Source organism: Haliotis rufescens, unplaced genomic scaffold (assembly GCF_023055435.1).
Source record: "Haliotis rufescens isolate VD_foot unplaced genomic scaffold, xgHalRufe1.0.p SCAF_5, whole genome shotgun sequence".
In the NCBI taxonomy this organism is placed as follows: Eukaryota; Metazoa; Mollusca; class Gastropoda; order Lepetellida; family Haliotidae; genus Haliotis; species Haliotis rufescens.
Genome location: NW_025964223.1, coordinates 50077675 through 50102675, shown reverse-complemented (window position 1 = coordinate 50102675; position 25001 = coordinate 50077675). Strand labels below are relative to the sequence as shown.

At 39.4% G+C, this 25001-nt stretch overlaps 1 protein-coding gene across 2 annotated transcripts in view; it reads left to right on the top strand.

The window, feature by feature from the left end:
• The window catches only part of LOC124127008 (protein kinase C-binding protein NELL1-like), a 126078-nt gene that overhangs the window by 59342 nt on the left and 41735 nt on the right, over positions 1-25001 (top strand). The window contains exons 1-2 of one of the 2 annotated variants that reach the window (XM_046490505.2): positions 309-643; positions 6216-6347. In XM_046490505.2, the coding sequence (XP_046346461.1) occupies positions 580-643; positions 6216-6347 (196 nt within the window). In that variant the 5' untranslated portion in view covers positions 309-579. Of the gene's footprint in view, positions 1-308; positions 644-6215; positions 6348-25001 lie in introns of those variants that run through there. The other variant, XM_046490504.2, reaches the window with a different exon arrangement.

Below are 25001 nucleotides of genomic sequence, written 5' to 3'. Positions count from 1 at the left end.
ACGGCCTCATATGGGAACTTACAAATCTGGTACGCAATTTACGTAAGGTGTAAAAATAACTTGGGGTAACCCAGGAAGTTTAAGATTTCTTGGGCTGCTATTCATCATATGAAGGTTGACAGCGTTCGCTAACCCCATTCCTACCCCCTTGTCTTGTCTTAACAAATGACAGTCTCCGAAGTGACAAATCCTCATGTTGCGATAACTTGCATCACATCTATTTTGGGAGAGAATGATGAGAGAGAGGCTGGAGGTGGAGGGGAATTCCCATCCGAGAGGCATCGTTTACATTATGCCAAGGTTCATCCTCTGCTAGACAGTGCATGGAGCTTCGCTAGACAGTGTAGGGAGCTATATTGAGAGTGTCTCATCAACGAAGCTTGCAGCAGAGAGCAAGCGACCACAGCCAGCTGAGAGAAAGCCTTAGGTTGTAGAGTGAATCATACGACAGACTGATCGGGACCGCCGAGGAGCATGGACGGAGGAGCACTACTGACTACGTACAAGGATTATGGACGTGTGAAGGAAGTTAACGTGTATTTGGAGTGTACCGGCAACGTTCGTGCTCACAGTTGACTGATGAGGAAACAGCTGATTGAACTCCTACGGACACTGTTGTTTTGTATCACAGCACTTTGTATAGGTTAGGAATATTTTGACATTTTACTTGATTAAATTATTCATTTGCGATATTTGATGAAATAAGTTTCCCATGTTTTCTCTATTGATATCATTGATTATGGCAGCTTGCAGTTGATCTGGAGCTGTTGTAATTCAAGTATGGGAAATATGAAGGTGTCTTAGCAAATGTGTTTGAATCTATAGGATGTTTTCTGAATAAGTTGATTCATGTTTTTAGCTGTCTCTGAAAATTAATATTTTATTTAATTTTTTTATGTTTAGTTTATTATCTTTAGGTCTGTGTTAAGGTACATTATTTTCTTTAAGTCATGAGTCTATTTTTCTAGTTTATGTATTTATACATTGTGTTATTTTACTTATTTCTTTCTTTGCCTTCATCAGAACAGTAAGTTTCTGTTTTCTGGTTTTTTTTAAGATTTGTTGTTTATGTTGATTAAAAAAGCTGGTCAGCATTCTGCTGGAGATTTTAACTAATTTATTTTTCATCAATAGGAACATTGAATGGTGCATTTGACATTCAAGAAATACAAATTTTGTCACAAAACAAGCAGATTTGTTCACCAAGGTTCAAATTTCAGAAATATCACCAGCATTGATTTCTTTAGCTCTTTCAAGTCCTGATTAAGTTTAATGCAGCATGAATTGATTTCCTTATTAACCCTCTTAGTTCACAGTGATTTATTATTAGATTAAGTTATATGAATAGTAACCTTGAGAGTTAATTGTTTTGATTTTCATTTCTTGAAAATATTGATCTTTTCTTTGAACTAAATTGATGATTTCACATGGTTCACAACAATACCAAGGGAATTATGTATGAGATACGATGATGAGACAGCCTTGACAGAGAAGTCAGTCAGGTTTATTCGTGTTCTCTGCAGCTACTCAAGTTGTTGTGTTAATAGACTTTCCTATCATTTATAGACAGTTTGTTAATGACATTCTACAAGTTATCCATGTCCTGCATTTGGAACTAATTAGTGGAGAATGAGTAAGATTTTACCTCAGGTATGGAATACACTTTTTTCTCTTGGACCTTATTATTCTGAACCCTTGTAAAACAAAACCTTGTTATTCCAGAACTTTGACAATCCAAACCTTCAACCAAGAACTTTGTTAGTCTTTAAATCACCCATTCTGAATATAATTTGCAAGATCCTCACAATAGTAACAAATAGTGATTGACATGTTATTAATGACAAATTTAAAAAAAATAATTTTCATTTCAAGTTTAGCCTGCCTAGAGTTTTGAAAAATAATATTGCAATGGTTAATTGAAAATAGGCTTATTTTAGCCATTTTGTTTTTTACCATTTTTTAGGAAATAATCTCAAATCAACCATTACAAGTTTTCTATTCATGCTTGCCTCCTGCATCTTTGCATGTTTTTGAGTTTAAATAATGATAAATTGATTACTTTGACATTTCAGGGAAAGAGAAAAAATATTTAGTTACCAGCTATGATCAATCATCACTAATTGATTGAGTGATTGGTTCAGACAAACTGGTTATGCCCAATATTTATCAACACATTGACAGTTATTCTCAGAGAGTTTAATAAGTTTGATGCTGTCCAGGTTTACAATTCTGTAGGTACTCTTCAGTTACAAACATAGTGCAACCTTGTTAATCTGAACAGTGCCAGTCTTAGTGAAATTGCCATATCATGGATCTTAATCCCTGTATAACATTTAGATGTTCCAAGTGTCCAGGAACTTTGGTTGCAGATTAACAGGGGTTCACTGTTGTTGGTTTAAGTCAGTTCATCCATCCAAAAAGATGGAATATTCTTGGGGATGAGATTTTATCTGATATTTTTACAAGACTTGATCAAATCTATTTCTTTTAACAATTTTTTTCAGGTGTTAAATAATTTCGTGCAAAAGAGTGAAATGTGCTTTCTAAGTTTACCAATTTGGCATATTATAACACATGACAGATCTTTCATTGCAAACAGACAGTCTTTCATTGAATTCTCTATATTATGGACCCTGTGTATAATGGACTCTGTATTTTGTGAACATCTGCCAATAGTGACTGAAGGGTTTCCTTGAGTCTAGTCATTCTTGTTGTTGATTCATCTTGTGACAACGATCACATATGTTAATGCTATACAGTTAGTTCAGGGTTGTTTTTGTAGTTTCGGATGTGTCTGACTATCAATATCTTGTTTGGAACAATAGCGTGACATCATCACAATGGTTTAGAGCTACATCATTGTAGTCTGTGAATGATAAACTCAGGATCAGATACACCACTGGTTGATGGCCATCCTCCTGAGGCAAGGAAGTTAACTGACTATAAAAGTGCAGTTTCCACCCTTGCCGAACTAGGCTTGGATTATGGAGATATATTTTGGCTGGACTGACAATCTATGCATAGTCCAATCAAAATCGTGCAATGAAATCAACATCCGGTACGTAAACTGCTGTGCATATTTCGTTCGATTGCAGGATTTGCAAAGCATATGTACCACCAATTGGACGTCAACAGATATGTTCCAAATCTTTTCATGTTTTTAATCAAGGTGGGCTTAAGTGATTTGATGCACTTTGCGAGGAACCGTTTTATGACAATATAGATTTTGATTATCGATCAGATCGTCTTGACTGGGTGCCACCATTTTGTTTGAGTGATATGAGAGGTGGAATCTGATTGGTCAATAGGAGGGACATAGAAGGGACGTAACTCATAATAGCCACTGGTCGCGCTATGATTGGGCCTAGAAATTCCAGCATAGTTCGGCAAGGTTGGAAACTGGATTTTTAGAGTCAGTTAACTCCCTTGCCTCGGGAAGATGGTTGATAGCTTGAGTATATTCACACTGTCTGGTAATGAAGAATCTCTATCAATTCTTGGTCCTACATTTATACCACCAAGTTCTCGTTTTGGTTGTGACAAGGATTAGTTTACTTGGGACAAGTTGGTACAAGTGCACCTCATTATACAATTTGATGATTATTACCATGTATCTTCAATTGTTCCCCATTAACGACAAGTGTTTGAATGACATTTGGCTATGATTGTTCCAAATCCTCAATTGTAATGGATTATTTATCAGTTTAGTTCAGCTCCTTTTTGTTAAATGTGTTTAAGAGTGATCTCAAGTGGGAATGAAATAAACCGCTGGGTGTTCTCCTTGCAACACGATATTACATCAGGGCTATATTTAAACTTAATGTACAACATGTGTCTCCTAGCTGTAAGGTGTTTAGTGAGAAATCTGACACTCAACTTCATCTATGTTGACAAATTTGTCAAATCATGCGTCATTTATATTGCTGCTTGGTGTGCAATCAATGGGTGACATGCCATTAAAGTGTACTTCGTATGCAACATGCGTGGAAGCATGCCAAAAACAATGATGCATTAGATCACGACTAGCCGCCGTTCTTTCATCAAGGGCTTAGTGGTAATGCCAAGGTAGATATACATAAGTATTTTAATGACATTCTCCGCCTTTACCTTCAGGAATGACAGGTGTAGGCGTGTTGTTGTTAACGCACCTTTGCACATTAGGCATTGTTCCTGTATTTGCTGTGATCCATTACCGACTACTAGCACGCCGTGACAGTTTCCACTCGCATTCTCCACATACTTTGTAATAAATGTCCTGACAAATTGTGGGAAATATGTAGTTTCGTATACATGTGATTGATGATGTAAACTGATTTATTAATTATGTCATTATTTCCTCTTGATGCAACCATCTGTGAATGGCTACCTGGGTTCTCTTCCCTGAGAGTATGCCATTAGTCAAGGATCTTAGGATTTTTAATTTTTTTAACAATACTTCAGAGTTGACATGTTTAGGAAGTAATGCAGTTTTGACAGTTATGATAAAGGGGGGTATTTATGGTAGTCATTGTCAGGGATGTCCCGGAGGGCATATCTTCATGGTGGGTTTGCAGTTTATCTGCTTACCTGTGTCCTGTAGAAAACATTTGTGGTATTCAGTTTAAAGAGGATGAAACTATGTTGTTCTCGGATGTATCACTGTGCATAGTTGTAAACTGTTGAAGTATTATACATTGTTGTACAATGGTGAAGTATTTTACACTGTTGTCACTGGTGTAGTATTTTACACTGTTGAACAATGGTAAAGTATTTTACATTGTTGTACAATAGTGAAGTATTTTGCATTGTTGTACAGTGGTGAAGTATTTTACATTGTTGTACAATGGTGTAGTATTTTACACTGTTGAACAATGGTAAAGTATTTTACATTGTTGTACAATAGTGAAGTATTTTGCATTGTTGTACAATGGTGAAATATTTTACACTGTTGTACAATGGTGTAGTATTTTACATTGTTGTACAATGTTGAAGTATTTTACATTGTTGTACACTGGTAACAATGGTAAAGTATTTTACATTGTTGTACAATAGTGAAGTATTTTGCATTGTTGTACAGTGGTGAAGTATTTTACATTGTTGTACAGTGGTGAAGTATTGGTGAAGTATTTTACATTGTTGTACAATGGTGAAATATTTTACACTGTTGTACAATGGTGTAGTATTTTACATTGTTGTACAATGGTGTAGTATTTTACATTGTTGTACAGTGGTGAAGTAATGTACATTGTTGTACACTGGTGAAGTATTTTACATTGTTGTACACTGGTGAAGTATTTTACATTGTTGTACACTGGTGAAGTATTTTACATTGTTGTACAGTGGTGAAGTATTTTACATTGTTGTACACTGGTGACGTATTTGACACTGTTGTACAATGTTGAAGTATTTTACACTTTTGTACACTGGTGAAGTATTTTCTTCTGTTGTACAATAGTGAAATATTTTATACTCTAACATTGGACACTATTTTCCATGTTTTGATATTGCATTGTGAGCATGCTGTTGTATTCTCAAGCAGCATTGTGTGGATCATACTGCTTACCTTTTATGCAACTTCATTCAAATCACTACTGCTTCTTCTGTGTTCTTGTTCCTGATGAAGCAGTAGATCCAGGCGATGTTCTGACTACTGTAGGCGTTACACCTGCCTTAATTGTGTACAGACTCAGATGCACTGGTTTTGAGGTTTTGTCTCTCTGCCAGATGATACTGTTTTATGACCCACATTGCTCATCCTTGATGTGCTCCGAGATATTAATATTAGAACATCACTGGACTTGTTATGTACGCTATCAGTACTGCGATACATTGATAGAAGGTTGCAAGGGTCTGTTTTGGAGACACAACAGCTACACAGCAGATGAATTAGAAGTGTAGAGTTTAGGTGAGGTGAAATGGGGTTCATCGTCACTTTCAAGATTATTGCATTTACATAGCAACATGCATGTGTAAACAAGGATTATATCCTACCTAAGTATTATCCCAGGGGATGTTTTACTCCAGAGTATAGTATAGGATAGGATTAAACACACTGGTATGGGTTCAAATTCACAATCGCAAGACCAGAATCACATGATTCATGTAACAAGGCTTAAGTCACGGATATGAAAAATCCTCCCCATTGTGTTAATCTGTTGTGATTGAGAGCCTATACTTTGACCTGTCAGTGAATGTTATTGTCATGTCATATTCTAACTTATTTTATTTTGTTGCAGGATTTAGCATAGAGATTGAGCCCCGTGAAGTGCTTGATCTTATTCAGTCTCTCAATGAAACGGCGACGGAAATCACGGGGCTGCAATACATCTCAGGATTTACCAATCACACACCAACACTTCTATTGGAAGGTGAGACACATTCTTACATTGTGTAGTGTACATTTGTCTGTAATATGGGATGGCTATAGTGGTTGGTCATCTTCCTGAGGCAAGTGTGTCCACTAGCCTATATCAAAGCCTAGTTTCTACCCTTGCCACACCAAGGCCACTTTTCTTGGCTTGACCCTGGCAAACCTTGTGTAGATCACGAGTTGTGCCCCTTGTAATGAAAATGCGATATCCAATAAGATCGCTGTTCTTATCTTGTATAGCTTCACAAAGATGGCGACTACTATAAGCGATGTCGCAGTTGATCAGATAAAAACATTTTCGCCATTTTATCCCTGACACAAAAACAGGCAATCGTTGGGGGGTTTAAAAGATGAAAAAGACATATTCATGTCAACAAAGACAGGCAGCGGTAAATCACTTTCATACGAAGGTGTTCCAGTTATGGATGTTGATTTTGTGTAGCGTTCTCTGATTGGACTATCAGTATGTGCGATAGTCCAATCATATTGAGCACAGGAAAGTGGGCTTGATGTGGCAAGGGTGGAAACAAGACTTTGATGACTTTGATGAAAATGGCAAGTGGACACTCTTGCCACGGGAAGATGTGTGGTTGGTATGAAACAGGAATTCATGTTTTTTGGTTTTGGCCAACTGAGCAAGATCTTGAAATACTCACTTTTGAAGATCCTGTCCATGAAATATATTTCTATGTTTTCACAACTCTGCCTAATTATATATTTTGCCTTTGAAAGAACATGTGTCCTAGTTTTCCAAGGCACCACAAGGGTGCCACAATCCTATGATTGTGGGTTTGAATCCCAAATTCACCCTGTTCTGACAGTACCATATCTTTGCTTGGGTATTTCACACAGGTTACGTCTAAGACCTTTCTCCCTACGGTAACCTGACATACTGAAATACTATTCAAAGTGGCATTAAACAGACACATATCACCCACTCACCTGGTGACCCATAACAGTGTTGACCTACAAAGTACCCCATGGGGATTCTGGGTTAGAATTGGTCCCCAGTAAACTATGCTGATCGTAAGGGACAACTTAATGGATCAGGTGGTCAGGCTTGGTGACTTTGTGGATTTCATGTCATCAGCGTACCTCGATGATGTGGCTTGTTGCTCATGATATCAATCACTAGGTTGTCTGGTTCAGACTTGATTATACCAGGTCCAGGGTAGAATAGGTCTTCAGCAACTCATGCTTGCAGTAATAGGCGACTATGCTTGTCGGAAGAGGCAACTAACGGGATTGGGTGGTAAGGCTTCCTGACTTGATTGATGCATGTCATTGTATCCCATTTGCGTGGATTGATGCTCATAATATCAATCATTGGATTCGCTGGATTCTGGTCAAGAATCGATTATTTACAGATCGCTGTCATACACCTGGAATATTGCTGAGTGCAGCGTTAAACAACAAACAAACAAACTATTTACATGCCACCATTACATAGCTTGAATATATATTGCTGAGTACATCATTAAGCAACAAACACATACCTATAAAGTAGATTTATTATATGATAAGTGTATATATGCAGTGGCCCAGAATCTGAAAAAAATGTAACCAGAAATGTCTGGACTACCAAGCCCTTCTAATCCAGTGTTGTGCTATTAAGTGTAATGACGACAGGGCCTGGACTTGTACCTCTTCTGGAATTGTGCCTAGCTTTCCCTCAAGGTTGAACACTGGCTCAGTTCTACTTCTCAGAATGATGGCAGGTTTCCACACACCAGTCGACAAGGTCCATGTTATGAATTGGCTTTAACCCAGAACCCCCCAACTTTCAACCAGGGAAGGTTGTTCTGGAAGACAATCAACTCAAACATGCTTCTGTCATTGTTTGTGTATTATCACATGTTTATATGTTTGTGAATGACAAATGAAATACACTGTTACACATTTTTGAGGCATGTTTCTGTCAAGGATTGATACTGATGTTTCATTGATCATTGAGTTGACTAAACTAAAGATAGCAATAAGATATATCAAATATATGTATTATTTACACCATGTCACATAGAAATATGCTTATTTGAAACTTAGTGACTGCTATGGTACCAGCTTAAACCCTTACAATGTTAAGCAGAACCTGTGCTGTGCAGCGTTCTTGGTATTCCGGGGCAGAGAAAATTCCCTGTAACCTATATTATGTCCCCATGGTAATTCAGGGGCAGAAAAGGTGCCCAGTAACTGATTGTGTGCTTTTGTACCCAGATTGACACCGTGGAGATTCCAGGTTACAATTTGTCCCCCATAACCTATGCTTATCTTAAGAGGTGACTTAATGGACCTGGTGGTCAGGCTCAGTGACTTGGTTGATTGAGTGTCATTGTACCCTGTGTGGGACAGTGCTCATTATATCAATCACTAGATTGTCCGACTATATTATATAGATGCTGCGTTCATATAGCTAGAGTATTGCAGAGTGCAGTGTTAATCAAGGATCAGTTATTCCTGAGCCTCCTTGTTCTGTAAGGATGTTTAGAGGGTTCCAGTTAGTATAATGAGAAGCTTCTGCATCATGTGAAGCGCTGTATCCCAGTAGAAAACCTAAAGCCCCCATGACAGGGAAAGGTTTAACACTGATTTGACAGTAGTTTAATTATGTCCAGCGACAGAAATTGACACTAGTCCTATAGTCCTTGGCAAACTGACCAATAGTAAAGGTATCAAGGACTTGAAGAAATTTGCCATTACTAAGGGTTTTACTCTATGTTATCGTCAGAAGAACTCGTGGACTAAATGCGTTAGTTTTTGTAGTCGATCCCATGTTTTCAAACCCATCCAAGGGAATATATTATGACACAGAAGCCTGTCCCTCTGTCCAGCCAGCAGTAAATGAGTAGAAAGGTATGGAAATGTGGATGCAGAACTATGCCAGATAGGCAGCTTGGGGTGTAAACTTGCAAGGGAGTTGAAATCTGTTGTATCTGCAATAATGTTGTGTCCTTTGATCCTGCATTCTATGCAGCTATCAATATACATAATTATTATTATTATTACCGCCTCCGTGGTCTAGAAGTAGAGCGTCCGCCCGGAGAGTGGAAGGTCCGGGGTTTGATCCCCGGCCGTTTCATACCGAAAGACGTTAAAAGATGGTACTTGTTGTTACCCTGTCTGAGGCTCGGCACTATAAACAGGCATCAGTCCAAACAAGTACAAGCAGCCACACACACACACACACACACACACACGTGCATACACATCGCTTTATAAGTGCAATAATCATGGTTGGATGTTAAACACCATTTCACCTCACCTTACATGCGGTGAGTTGCTTATTATTATTATTATTATTATTATTATTATTATTATTAAATCTTTATACTAGCTGCACATTGAAGTTAAATGAAGCCCCCACCTTCCCCTAACATTGTTAGTGTTGAAGTATATTTGGATTTGATAAATAATGTCCTTATCAGTTCTGGTCATAAAGTTGGGGGAAATCAGTCAACATCACTTTGCATTCAAAGAGATAAAATGCTCGACATATGTTATCAAAATGTTCTGAATGATCTTTAAAATAAATACCTGGATCTTTTTGGATTTAAACTGAGGTTTAGAATTAGAAATGTTTTTGAAGGATTGGTTTAGGCGAGACAAGGAGATTTGCTGGAACAGCATGTTGTGAGCGCCCCAAGCCAGGTAATTAGTGGTCTTTGAACATTGGACATGAAACTACCCATCATGCCTTGGGGCTCTATGTTGGAATCTTCTTATGAAATAAAGATTTAACATTTGGCCTGCAGCTCAAACAACTTCCATGGCTATCTAGTCTTATGGTAGGAGTTTATTTTTGAATTTGCTAATCTTTAATCTGATTCATTCTTGTGGTTGACTTTATCATCAGTGATTAATTCAGTTTAAACATAGTTTGTAAGAGATGAAAACTCTGTTACAGATGATTTCTTGAAAGCTACATAAGATAAACTGTTTCTTTAAGATTTAAGTACTTGGACAATTTTGATTTTTCATTTTGAATTGTTTAAAGATTGTAAAACATTAATTATATGCTTTGTGAGACTCTTGTGAGATGTCTGTAACAGAGGAGTTCAGTAGCACAAGGAGCCCTTGTGAGATGTCTGTAACCGAGGTGTTCAGTAGGACAAGGAGCCCTTGTGAGATGTCTGTAACTGAGGTGTTCAGTAGCACAAGGAGCCCTTGTGAGATGTCTGTAACAGAGGTGTTCAGTAGGACAAGGAGCCCTTGTGAGATGTCTGTAACTGAGGTGTTCAGTAGGACAAGGAGCCCTTGTGAGATGTCTGTAACCGAGGTGTTCAGTAGGACAAGGAAACCTTGTGAGATGTCTGTAGCAGAGGTGTTCAGTAGCAGAATGAGGTCTTGTGGGATGTCTGTAACACAGGTGTTTAGTAGGACAAGGAGCTCTTGTGAGATGTCTGTAACCGCAGTGTTCAGTTGGACAAAGAGCTCTTGTGAGGCGTCTGTAACTGAGGTGTTCAGTAATACAAGGAGCCCTTGTGAGATGTCTGTAACCAAGGTTTTCAGTAGGACAAGGAGCTCTTGAGGTGTCTGTAACTGAGGTGTTCAGTAGGACAAGGAGCCCTTGTGAGGTGTCTGTTACAGAGGTGTTCAGGAGCACAAGGAGCTCTTGTGAGATGTCTGTAACAGAGGTGGTGTTCAGTAATACAAGGAGCCCTTGTGAGGTGTCTGTTACAGAGGTGTTCAGGAGCACAAGGAGCTCTTGTGAGATGTCTGTAACAGAGGTGGTGTTCAGTAATACAAGGAGCCCTTGTGAGGTGTCTGTTACAGAGGTGTTCAGGAGCACAAGGAGCTCTTGTGAGATATCTGTAACAGAGATGTCTGTTACAGAGGTGGTGTACAGTAATACAAGGATCTCTTGTGAGATGTCTGTAACAGAGGTGTTCAGTAGGACAAGGAGCCCTTGTGAGATGTCTGTAACTGAGGTGTTCAGTAGCACAAGGAGCCCTTGTGAGGTGTCTGTTACAGAGGTGTTCAGGAGCACAAGGAGCTCTTGTGAGATGTCTGTAACAGAGGTGGTGTTCAGTAATACAAGGAGCCCTTGTGAGGTGTCTGTTACAGAGGTGTTCAGGAGCACAAGGAGCTCTTGTGAGATGTCTGTAACAGAGGTGGTGTTCAGTAATACAAGGAGCCCTTGTGAGGTGTCTGTTACAGAGGTGTTCAGGAGCACAAGGAGCTCTTGTGAGATATCTGTAACAGAGATGTCTGTTACAGAGGTGGTGTACAGTAATACAAGGAGCTCTTGTGAGATGTCTGTAACGGAGGAGGTGTTCAGTAATACAAGGAGCTCTTGTGAGATGTCTGTTACAGAGGTGGTGTACAGTAATACAAGGATCTCTTGTGAGATGTCTGTAACGGAGGTGTTCAGTAATACAAGGATCTCTTGTGAGATGTCTGTAACAGAGGAGGTGTTCAGTAATACAAGGAGCTCTTGTGAGATGTCTGTAACGGAGGTATTCAGTAACCACAAGAAGCCCTTGGAAGATGTCTGCAACAGAGGTGGTGTTCAGTATTTCAAGCCTTTATTGGTACATCATAAACTTTTTGTACAGGAGATTCAGTGTTAAACTTGCCCTGAGTCTATGTGAATGGTTTGGTAGTTGTAGAGTAAGAGGACCCATTTGGCAGGGCAATGTAGCTTTGACATAGCCCAGGCAGGTGGAATTCAAGTTCTTCTCTGATGCCTGTCCAAAGAAAGCAGTATTTCTGGCTACCCAGTACAACTTGAAGATTCCTGGTACACTGGTTCATGTAATTCCTACACTGCCCTTGGGCATGTCTGGGGCTTGTTTGCACCATGGAAAGTAGACTGGCCGATAGTATCAGCTCGGAAAGAGGCTGTTCGTATATCCTATGGAGAATAAATACATCATTTGGAGAGAATAATAAGTGAACCGCTGAGTTCCTTTAAAAGATAGGCTGCATTTTTTAATTTACTGATAAGGTGATTGATTGAATTTAATATTTGTCTGAATCCTACAGTTAACAAAAACTACAAAAAAACTCCTTCACATGTTTTAGAAACAAGAACATAATTTTCTGTAAAAATATGGGATGACCCTGATGTTAACAGATAAAGAGTATGTAAAATATAAATCTTAAATTATGGATATCTCAGCCTTGATGTATTCATTTATAGATGTTAACTGTGTGCCATCTTGTGAAGTGTGTTCCTCTGTCACGCTGATGGAAAGCCTACAGCACACATCAGTATCATTTCTTGAGAAGATTGTGCAATTAAACTTTTAAATGGATACATTTGATGAATTGAGTGTAACACTGAAACCTATGACAGATAAAGTTCTCCTGAATGTAAAACGTTAATTCAAATTTTGATAACCCCTTTACAAAAATTAAAACATTTCCTGAGGTAACTCTGTAATTCGTTATAGTAATAGCATATTACAAAACCCCATTAACCAGCAGTGCAGGAATTCAGTTGAGAAACATATTCCACAGTGTAACAAGTCTCCGTTCATATTTTCTGGAATTATGATATGGCGTATGTTACGGCAGCCGTGTTACCCATGAGTCATGTAAGCAGACAGAGCCTAAAATACTCCTACATCGCACTGTCTGGCAGAGCCCTGCGCTACAGGTGGCCACCTTGCTCCATGCAGGCTTGCTCGCCCCGTCGGCCGCCGTAGTCGCTGTATTGCGTGATGGGTGGTGTGCTGAGAGTCAAGGTTAGGTTTTAATTGGGAATCCTACCTCGTTATCATCATTAATTAGCCTAATTATGAGATATTTCAGGCTGTAAGGAGGATTCATTGAATTTAAATTCAGTGGTTAATTCAATTTGGGTCCATTAAGAATTCATGTGTAAAATGTTTAGGGATTCTATTTTGATATTTTGGATCAGGAGATAAGTGTTACTTCTATTTTAAAAAGTTCAGATTGCTTTGATTCACCTGAAGAATGGAGTGAACTTGAGGATTCTGGGTATTACAGGCGGCCAGGTCAAGAAGAGATCAGGGTATCTCTTCACAAACTTGACATTCATGCACAGTGAAACTGTATTTCACAGTCACCTGCTAATATCCAGTTATTTTCAAAATTGCTGAGCGGAGGATATGTAAACACTAAACAAGTATTTTGTCTCTCGGCAAATAATAGGTTTTCAGCAACCCATACTTGAAATAAGAGGCGATGATGCTTGTCGTAAGAGGGGACTAATGTGATCGGGTGGTCAGGCTTGCTGATTTGGTTCATGCATGTCATCATATCCCAGCTGCATAGATCGATGCTCAAGATATCAATCACTTGATTGTCTGGTCCAGACTCGATTATTTACAGACCGTCGTTATATAGCCTGAATGTTGCTGAGTGCAGTGTTAAACAACAAACAAACAAACAAACTCAGCAAATCAATATGCTGTCAGTTAGTTTTTGAGCTGATTATACTAATTGCTTTCAGTGTAAGAATAAAAGTATTGATTGGAAGATTTTTGTATTTATTCAAAGAATCAAGTATTTGCTTTGATCTGTACTTCATGCCGCCTTGAGTGACAAATAAGTGGTATGTCACAATATTAAAAGATCTTATGGTTTGTGGAGTGAAAGACTATCCTAATCCTTTTCCTCATTAGTTGGTGAGTGAATTGAGTTCAATGCTGCTTTGAGAAGCCTTGGACCATTGGGTGGCATAGGATGTTGCACTGGTTTGTCTGGTCCAGACTTGATTATATACAGACCACCATCATATATCTGGAATGTGGCTGAGTGTGGTGTTAAACTACAAGCCAACAAAACCAATGTGGTGATGAGCAGTGTTGAAGTCTCAGCATGTATGGCATCGAGGTCGGGACCTCAAGACTAGACATGGCGCCCAGCACTCCATTCTGGTTGTAAGAGGCAACATGATTTAATTGGGTGATCCGACTTTGACTTTACTGATTGTGTGTCATGATCATTACCTTATATGTCCGCAGATAAGCCAAATTTTGAGGACCAGAAAAAAGATTCTGTAGAAAGGGGTTGGCTTATCCACGGGATACACTTTCATGATAGTATTTTTCAGATCGTTATCTGTCAGAAACATCGCCTGAATGACAGTCCAATAGATTGATTACCTTATTGAAACTGATCGTTGCTCATGTTTTCAGACACTTATTTTTAAACAGAACCAGGCTGGAGTATTGTTGACTATGTCATTAAACCTCACTCACTCACTCACTCACTCACTCACTCACTCACTCACTCACTCACTCACTCACTCACTCACTCACTCACTCACTCACTCATGCACTCACTCACTCACAAACAGGGATAGAAACTAACTGTTTTAGTCCACTAGTCCTTATAATGATAGCATATAACAAAACCCTTAAAAATGGCAAATTTCTACTAGTCCTTATGATACCTTAACTATTGGGCAGTTTGGCAAGGACTATAGGACTAGTGCCAATTTCTAATGCTGGCAAATGTGAGCAAATTCAGCCAAATGGTTGGGTAGCCTAGTGATTGAGGTGTTCACTTGTCACACTGAAGACTTGGGTTTGAATCCTGTACATACCAGAGTTCCCATCTGTGATGGAGAAGTAGTGATTTGATTATCTGTGGATCAGGTAAAACAGGCTACAATGATGACCCTTGTTTTGGAAACAGAGCCTGGGGTTCCTTTCACTGACAAATTAATGACCATGTATTTATTTACGGGTCATTAACCCTGGACACCAAGCATTCTGAAGCACTGCTCACTTCTCATCAACTATTCAGAACACATTAGTGACAGAAATCTGAAAATGTAGCAAGTCAGTAGTCAACTTCTTCAGGTTATTAATAAAATCCCGGCTAGAATTGATCTTCATTAACCCATGCTTCTTGTAAGAGGCGACTAATTGGATCTGGTGGTCAGGCTCTCTGACTTGGTTGATGCATGTCATCCCAATTGAGTAGATTGTCATAATGTCAATCACTGGTTTGTCTCGTCCAGACTTGAGTATTTAGGGGCTGCCATCAAGCAGCAATATTGCTCAGTGTAGCGTTACAATACCAAAAAATAAATGAAAAAAATGAAAAAAGGTACCTTTCTGCTAAAAATTAGTCTCAAACTGACAAGCTCAGTATTTAACTAGGGTACGAGCTCTGGTACTGCTCTGGTTATGAGCAGTATTGTGTTCCAAATAGGACTTCAAATTAGATGTATATATTTAACCATGAGTCATTTTTTGTTTATGCCAATTTGTTCTTACTGTCAGAAACTAGATCAAGTATGATGTATACAGCACTTTTGTTATGGTGAAATTTGGTGTTGCATATGATAAAACTAAAATGAGTTTTGCTATGATTTTATGCAGTATATTCATGTGAATCTAGGGTGCAAGACGAAATAACACAGGAACTGTTTGTGACGGCGCCAGATATATAATTTAACCAGAGTATGTCTCACAGATTGTGAAAGCTTATTTATATTGGATTTTATTAATTAAATGGGAATTTAAAAAGTGCTGAATCAGCCGATCTATCTTCACTTCCTCCTCCAGGTGTAGAGCGTCTCGACAGATGGGCGCTCGTTTGAATGGTACATTCTATAAATAGATATTTAGTGAATCCTTGCTCTAATTCAGCCACTTCTCCTCCTGCTTACTGATTTCCCTTGATGCGCAAGGTCGTCAGCGGGATCTATTTCTGAATGCAAACTGAGAAGAACATAGCGCTTTACTGGAAGCAGGAAATGTACTCTGATATATAATTAGATGCTGCACTACGTTTCATAAAGTTATGAACCTGTCTGAGAGCTTCCGTAAATGCAAGTCAGGATGTTTTGCCAAAATGTCTTGCAGTAATCTCCCTTTCATTTTTTAAAGTTATTTAGTGTGAATACTTGCAGAAGTTATTTTAACTGATTAAGTATATAAGGAGCTGTTGTACTCGATTTGTTGTTTTTTCTTTTTGTGATTTAAGATTTACTGGTTTCATTTTTATAGCGATCACAATGTCCGCCAGCCATCCATTTTCCGTTTCCGGTCCATTTTCCGGAGCAGACCGTCAAAACCGTTGAATATTTCTTGTTGGTGGAACTTTCTATATAGATCAGTCTAGTAGGAACTGGTGCCTTTTGTTCCTTTGGTGGTTTTCATGACGACAAGTTGGACTTGCTAAAAATTTGGGTAGTGCTTGTTTCCGGAGCAGAACTAAAAAAATGTTGAATATTTATGGATGAAACTTGCCATACAGATCAGACTTGTGGTGAAGTGGTGCCTTTTGATGATTTGGGATTTTGAAAAATACGGAGCATCATTATTTTTTTCTTCACTGCACTGAAGGTATCCAATGGCAAAGAAACAAAAGTGGAGCATAAGTAGCCAATCTCCATTTCCTAATTGCACCAGACAAGGCGAATATGTCATCTCCTGAAGACAATTGTTTAAATTTATGAATGCGATTTACAAAGTGAAAAACGAACAGACACAAGTTTTCTACAAATTTCTTTTATGGATTTGGATTCACAAAGTCACAATTTTATGAGACATTGCTTGGTCTTTTGTTCTATATTTTCATTGGTCGTCTCATGAATTTTATTCTTTGATATTGAATGATAAAAACATAAGGTACATTGTTGCTTGACCAGACTGAAGGACAAGACGGTGGAGGCGTATATAGACGCCGATGTGAGGTCCATTCTTGCTGGACCAGACACTTATGTCAAGACAAGAATTCCTCAACTTTTGCCATGTTTATCCTAAAACATATGGTGTACCTATGTTTACCTTTAATGTGCCCAGCCTCCTAATAAAATGTCCAGAACTATTTTGTAAGGTCTTTGTCTGTGGACAGATGTGCTGACCATAGGCTCTGCCAGAGACATAGGGTGTGGCCAGCAAACCATGTGTACATGGAGTAGGGGAGTAATGCCACTATCCCCATCAGTCAGGATGGAGCGGTTGATGTAGCGGTTGATGTAGTGGTGGATGTAACAGTTGATGGAGCGGTTGATGTAGTGGTGGATGTAGCAGTTGATGGAGCAGTTGATGGAGCAGTTGATGTAGCGGTGGATGTAGCGGTGGATGTAGTGGTTGATGTAGGGGTTGATGTAGCGGTTGATGTAGCAGTGATTGATGTATGGTAGCCGTAGATGTAGGGGTTGATGTAGCGGTTGATGTAGCAGTGATTGATGTATGGTAGCCGTAGATGTAGGGGTTGATGTAGCGGTTGATGTAGCGGTGATTGATGTACGGTAGCCGAAGATTGAGCGGCTGATGTATCGGTGGATGTAGTGGTTGATGTAGGGGTTGATGTAGCGGTTGATGTAGCAGTGATTGATGTATGGTAGCCGTAGATGTAGGGGTTGATGTAGCGGTTGATGTAGCGGTGATTGATGTACGGTAGCCGAAGATTGAGCGGCTGATGTATCGGTGGATGTAGTGGTTGATGTAGGGGTTGATGTAGCGGTTGATGTAGCAGTGATTGATGTATGGTAGCCGTAGATGTAGGGGTTGATGTAGCGGTTGATGTAGCGGTGATTGATGTACGGTAGCCGAAGATTGAGCGGCTGATGTATCGGTGGATGTAGTGGTTGATGTAGGGGTTGATGTAGCGGTTGATGTAGCAGTGATTGATGTATGGTAGCCGTAGATGTAGGGGTTGATGTAGCGGTTGATGTAGCGGTGATTGATGTACGGTAGCCGAAGATTGAGCGGCTGATGTATCGGTGGATGTAGTGGTTGATGTAGGGGTTGATGTAGCGGTTGATGTAGCAGTGATTGATGTATGGTAGCCGTAGATGTAGGGGTTGATGTAGCGGTTGATGTAGCGGTGATTGATGTACGGTAGCCGAAGATTGAGCGGCTGATGTATCGGTGGATGTAGTGGTTGATGTAGGGGTTGATGTAGCGGTTGATGTAGCAGTGATTGATGTATGGTAGCCGTAGATGTAGGGGTTGATGTAGCGGTGGATGTAGAGGTTGATGTAGGGGTTGATGTAGCAGTGGATGTAACATTTGATGATGTTGAAGTTGTCGTAGCAGGAGAATCCTGCATTTTTCACAATAAATAATCAATCCAGTGATTGACATCATGAGCATCGATCTATGCAATTGGGTTTTGATGACATGCATCAACCAAGTGAGCAAGTGTGATCACTCGATCATGTAAGTCGCCTCTCATGGCAAGCATAGTTGCCTCATATGACAAGCATGGGTTGCTGAAGACCGATTCTAGCCTGGATCTTCATGGGCGGACCCCATGTTTGACTAGATGACTGTTGTTGTCCTCAGCCATGTTGAGGAGTGGAAATTAATTGTTGGCTTGTCTGGTCCATACCGGATTGTTTACTGGCTCCTCTTATTTTGCTGGAATATTGCTGTGTGTGACAACAATAAAACAAACAAAACGTGTAGTGTGGAACAACAGTCTTTGTCGTACCAAGACAACATGGGATGTTGCAAATGATATATAAATCACTGGTTTGTCTGATGAAAAAGAACATTTGATTTTAATGTGTTTGATTAATTCAGTTTACAAAAGTCCACAGGAAAGTATTCTGTAATATATATTCAAATGAGGGTTTCAGAGTATTTATATTGTAAAGGAAGGAATATGTTCTGCAATGCCTAAGACATTAAAGAGGAACAGCGACCCAGCAAGGCCGCCCCACTATCATGACTATGGTCGAACATTTAGCTTATATACTTTATGGGGACCAACATATCTTTGAGAGGTATTTGTGTTGTCTTTATGTCTGGACCTCGAGGCCACAGACCTCTGTTACACTTGCATCAACAGTTCACACATAGCTGTAATGCTGGATGTAGGGTGCCCCCTGGAGGATAGAGTACTCACGTTGACAGGGTTTTGTTAATGTGAATGTCTGAATTGTATTGCTGGAGAGATTCACAGAATTTGTATTGCAATTCATTTGTAATTTGACGAGTAATATGAGATGAAGTAGAATGTTTTACTTATACCGGTAAGTACCGGTAAGGTGTTTCATGGCATGCTATTCTGTTCAGGTGGTCTTTCCATGAAATGTTGTAATATTCAGAAGGTGTTTCATGGAATGTTTTTCCATTTACAAGATGTTTCATGGAATGTTTCACTATTCCCAAGATGTTTCATTGAATGTTTTACTATTCACAAGATGTTTCATTGAATGTTCTACTATTCATTATGTGTTTCATGGAAGATTTTACTATTTAAGTGTTTCATGGAAGGTTTTACTATCATGGAGGTTCATGGAAGGTTTTACTATTTAGGTGTTTCATGGAATGTTTTACTATTTAGGTGTTTCATGCAATTTATTTTACTTTGCATGTCTTTCATGGAATATTTTACTTTTCACAAGATATTTCATGGAATGTTTTACTATTTTCAAGGGGTTTCATGGAATGTTTTACTATTCAGAAGGTATTTAATTTGTGCTTAAATAATCAGTTAGATGTCTTTCTTTTCATATTTCCATAATTCATAGGCTTCTGTGTTTATAGCACTTTTCAGTCAGTCTACATTGTTTATTATAGAGTTCTAAGTTTTTGAGAGAAGTTTTAGTGCAGATGATACCAGTGAATGGATTGAAAAGACTTCCATGATGTTGGAAAACTATTCATTCCCTGCAAAAATGTCTTCTGCCATACTGTGTTGTTAGGAGTTTTGTATTTTGATAAGATTTTTGAACATTAAAATGCTGCAGACTTGTGGCCAACAACAACACAGAAAGCGGACATGCTGCCATTGATTATACTGAGATACGTCAGCAGGCAAATAGGATGCCTCAGTGAAAGCATGAAGGGAAAGAATGTTCCAAACCATTCGCCACCCTGCAAAAACACTGCTAATGTTATCTAAGGTGTAGCAGTATTCACAAGGTGAAACAGCGATGAAAGCGATAAAATAAGTGTCACTGATACACGCCTATGCAAGAAGGTATAGATATCCTTGAATAATGCCATACTTGCTGAACCAGGAGGTCAATGTCCTAATGATGGCATAACGGTACCACTCAATCCACAATAGGCCCGCAGTACAAAGCCTATCATCCCATTGTATACCTGCAACCAGGGGGCAGATGTGGATTATATAGGGCAAGAATTTCAGGAAATGCACAGCTAAGGTTCCTCTTGGCATTTTGTTGTCTGCGACTCGTGAGCAGTGAGCAGCTTCAGTTGGGGTGTGCATTGTGACTGCAGACATGGAATGCTGATAACAGGAATATATTTATACAGGGGAAAAGGCAAAGTTTTTATGCCGTCTGCCACTCTGTAGTCGGAGAGCAGCAACACAGTGGAGCAGCAACAGGTTGTTGCAGCTTGTTGGTAGACTTGTGCCAGAAAGCTCGCCGCCAAAAATGTTACAGATGCAGAAACCATTTTTTACCCGAATTCTAAGAATTCTCAATTATTTCTTGTGTGTTTGAGAATATATATGCCAAATGATATGAACTCGACCGCTCAAGTGCACACCGTTTTTCAACGGCAGCAACATATAGTTAATTAGTTACCTCCATTACAAGAGTATATCACTTGTTTAGCCTGTAGGTGTGACTGTGATTGGATGGTAGATAACAGCGCCGTGGAGCACGCTCAGTAGATGTGCAGCGATTTATCGTCTCACTGGCATACAAGTGCATGTACAGAAAGATGTACACACGGTAATGATATGTCTTCCTCTAACCTTATCTGCGGAAACCTGGAACGGTGTGGTCTGGCTTTGCTGGATCATAATCCTGATATGTGACATAGTCAATGTCATAAACTTGTCTACAAGCACAGTGCAAGTTAGGCATGGAATCTCTGACTTCTTGGTATGGCTGACACAAGGGGGGATAAGCAGTCTTCTGAAATATAAGATTTGTGGAGGAGATGATGTTGTTACAGCTTTTAATTAGGCACATAATAGTCATAAGTTTTAGAAAACCGACCATGAAAGAGGAAAAACTGTATTTGATGTACCGTATTTGACGTAATAAGCGCCCCGCTCTAATAAGCACCCACGGCGACATTTGGTAATATAGTGCTTAGTGAACAATCCCAATTAGCACCCCTTCCGATTGATCAATGTACACAAGACTTATTTATTCGCATATAATACGCACTCGTGTGTTATATGCACCCTTAATTATGAGCAATTACATTTTGGAAAAATATACCTGTTGTACATAAACACTTCAGGCTGTCAGCATAAACCACGAAATTCATCTTTCAACTGTTTTTTTTCACCAAAATAACATTCTAATAAGAGCCCCCTATTTCTAAATATTACGTCAAATACAGTAAAAAAGAAAACACACCTTAGTTACCACTCCCAACTGCAAATATGGTGATATTTTGATATCTCAAGCAATCTAACACATGATAGAAAATGTTATATGGACCATGGAAGAGGAAATACTGTATTTGATGTAATAAGAAAGAACACCTTAGTTACCACTCCCAACTGCAAATATGGTAATATTTTGATATCTCAAGCAATCTAACACATGTTAGAAAATATATTATGTTAGAACGTTCTTAGTCGTGCAAATATTGAAAGGACAATTGTTTTATAACTGTGGCCTTTTGCTTCTTATTGATAAAAATTTGAACTGAAATGGCCCAAAAATTATCAACCATTAAGTTTCAGGGTCCTGTGAATTGGTGTGCTGGAAGGGTTGTAATCTATATGCTCAGCATGGACTGAAGATGGGTACAGATACTAATCTTAGGGGTCTGTGAGGATGAATAAACTGGATCATGTGTTTATTTTGGTCACGTGCAAATTTTGAAATACATGTTATACTTACACCTATTTGAAAGCGATACGGAAAGTGACTGTGTCAAAGAGGGTCTGTTCCGGTAGTGAAATTCTAATTTTGCTCTTGTACTCATTTTCTCTTGGGGAATTATTCCCTTGGAACAGTTTTTACTTGGAAAATGTGTCCACAATACATTTATGCTGGCAAATTTGTTCCGGATGAAGCTAATTCCTTGTGGAACTGATCATCGTTGACAAATGCTCATTGCAATTCCTAGATTGTGAGTGGCCAGTTTGTTTCTCGTAATGGCTAAACTGTAGGCAGTGAGAGTGTGATCAGGGAAACAGACTGGTGCCGAGTCCTACAGGTAGCTCCCTCTCTAGTACAGCCAGCCTGTCTGGATACAGATGTATTTATATACCGACACCAGTACAGGTAGAACTTACTGACTGACTGACTGCCCTTCTAGCCTCATTCTGTGTTCTAGCCAAGACATGGAGCATGTATGGCTTGGGAAGGAGGACTTTACTTGGGTTTTAGGGTGTGTTGATGTCAGTCGGGTACTTGTTGGTATTGGGTGTTTCAGTGTGTTGATGTCAGTCGGGTACTTGTTGGTATTGGGTGTTTCAGTGGGCTGATGTCAGGGCACCCTGGGTATTGGGTGTTTCAGTGTGTTGATGTCAGTCGGGTACTTGTTGGTATTGGGTGTTTCAATGGGCTGATGTCAGGGCACCCTTGGTATTGGGTGTTTCGGTGTGTTGATGTCAGTCGGGTACTTGTTGGTATTGGGTGTTTCGGTGTGTTGATGTCAGTCGGGTACTTGTTGGTATTGGGTGTTTCAGTGGGCTGATGTTAGGGCACATGTTGGTATTGGGTGTTTCAGTGTGTTGATGTCAGGGCACCTGTTGGTATTGGGTGTTTCAGTGTGTTGATGTCAGGGCACCTGTTGGTATTGGGTGTTTCAGTCTGTTGATGTCAGGGCACCTGTTGGTATTGGGTGTTTGAGTGTGTTGATGTCACGACACATTTTAGTATTGGGTGTTATAGTTTGTCAATGTCAGTAGGGCACATTGAGTAATGACTTATATACACCATCCAGACACCAGGAAGTAAGTCAGTGCGTTGATACACGTGGACATAATGTAATGACTTATATACACCATCCAGACACCAGGAAGTAAGTCAGTGTGTTGATACACGAGGACATAATGTAATGACTTATATACACCATCCAGACACCAGGAAGTAAGTCCGTGTGTTGATTGATACACATGTATATGGAGTAATGACTTATATACACCATCCAGACACCAGGAAGAAAGTCAGTGTGTTGATACACGTTGACATAATGTAATGACTTATATACACCATCCAGACACCAGGAAGTAAGTCAGTGTGTTGATTGATACACATGTACATGGAGTAATGACTTATATACACCATCCAGACACCAAGAAGTAAGTCAGTGTGTTGATACACGTGGACATAATGTAATGACTTATATACACCATCCAGACACCAGGAAGTAAGTCAGTGTGTTTATACACGTGGACATAATGTAATGACTTATATACACCATCCAGACACCAGGAAGTAAGTCAGTGTGTTGATACACATGTACATGGAGTAATGACTTATATACACCATCCAGACACCAGGAAGTAAGTCAGTGTGTTGACACACGTGGACATAATGTAATGACTTATATACACCATCCAGACACCAGGAAGTAAGTCAGTGTGTTGATACACATGTACATGGAGTAATGACTTATATACACCATCCAGACACCAGGAAGTAAGTCATTGTGTTGATACACGTGGACATAATGTAATGACTTATATACACCATCCAGACACCAGGAAGTAAGTCAGTGTGTTGACACACGTGGACATAATGTAATGACTTATATACACCATCCAGACACCAGGAAGTAATTCAGTGTGTTGACACACGTGGACATAATGTAATGACTTATATACACCATCCAGACACCAGGAAGTAATTCAGTGTGATGATACACGTGGACATAATGTAATGACTTATATACACCATCCAGACACCAGGAAGTAAGTCAGTGTGTTGACACACGTGGACATAATGTAATGACTTATATACACCATCCAGACACCAGGAAGTAAGTCAGTGTGTTGATACACATGTACATGGAGTAATGACTTATATACACCATCCAGACACCAGGAAGTAAGTCAGTGTGTTGACACACGTGGACATAATGTAATGACTTATATACACCATCCAGACACCAGGAAGTAAGTCAGTGTGTTGATACACATGTACATGGAGTAATGACTTATATACACCATCCAGACACCAGGAAGTAAGTCAGTGTGTTGATACACGTGGACATAATGTAATGACTTATATACACCATCCAGACACCAGGAAGTAAGTCAGTGTGTTGATACACGTGGACATAATGTAATGACTTATATACACCATCCAGACACCAGGAAGTAAGTCAGTGTGTTGATACACGTGGACATAATGTAATGACTTATATACACCATCCAGACACCAGGAAGTAAGTCAGTGTGTTGACACACGTGGACATAATGTAATGACTTATATACACCATCCAGACACCAGGAAGTAAGTCAGTGTGTTGATACACATGTACATGGAGTAATGACTTATATACACCATCCAGACACCAGGAAGTAAGTCAGTGTGTTGACACACGTGGACATAATGTAATGACTTATATACACCATCCAGACACCAGGAAGTAAGTCAGTGTGTTGATACACATGTACATGGAGTAATGACTTATATACACCATCCAGACACCAGGAAGTAAGTCAGTGTGTTGATACACGTGGACATAATGTAATGACTTATATACACCATCCAGACACCAGGAAGTAAGTCAGTGTGTTGACACACGTGGACATAATGTAATGACTTATATACACCATCCAGACACCAGGAAGTAATTCAGTGTGTTGACACACGTGGACA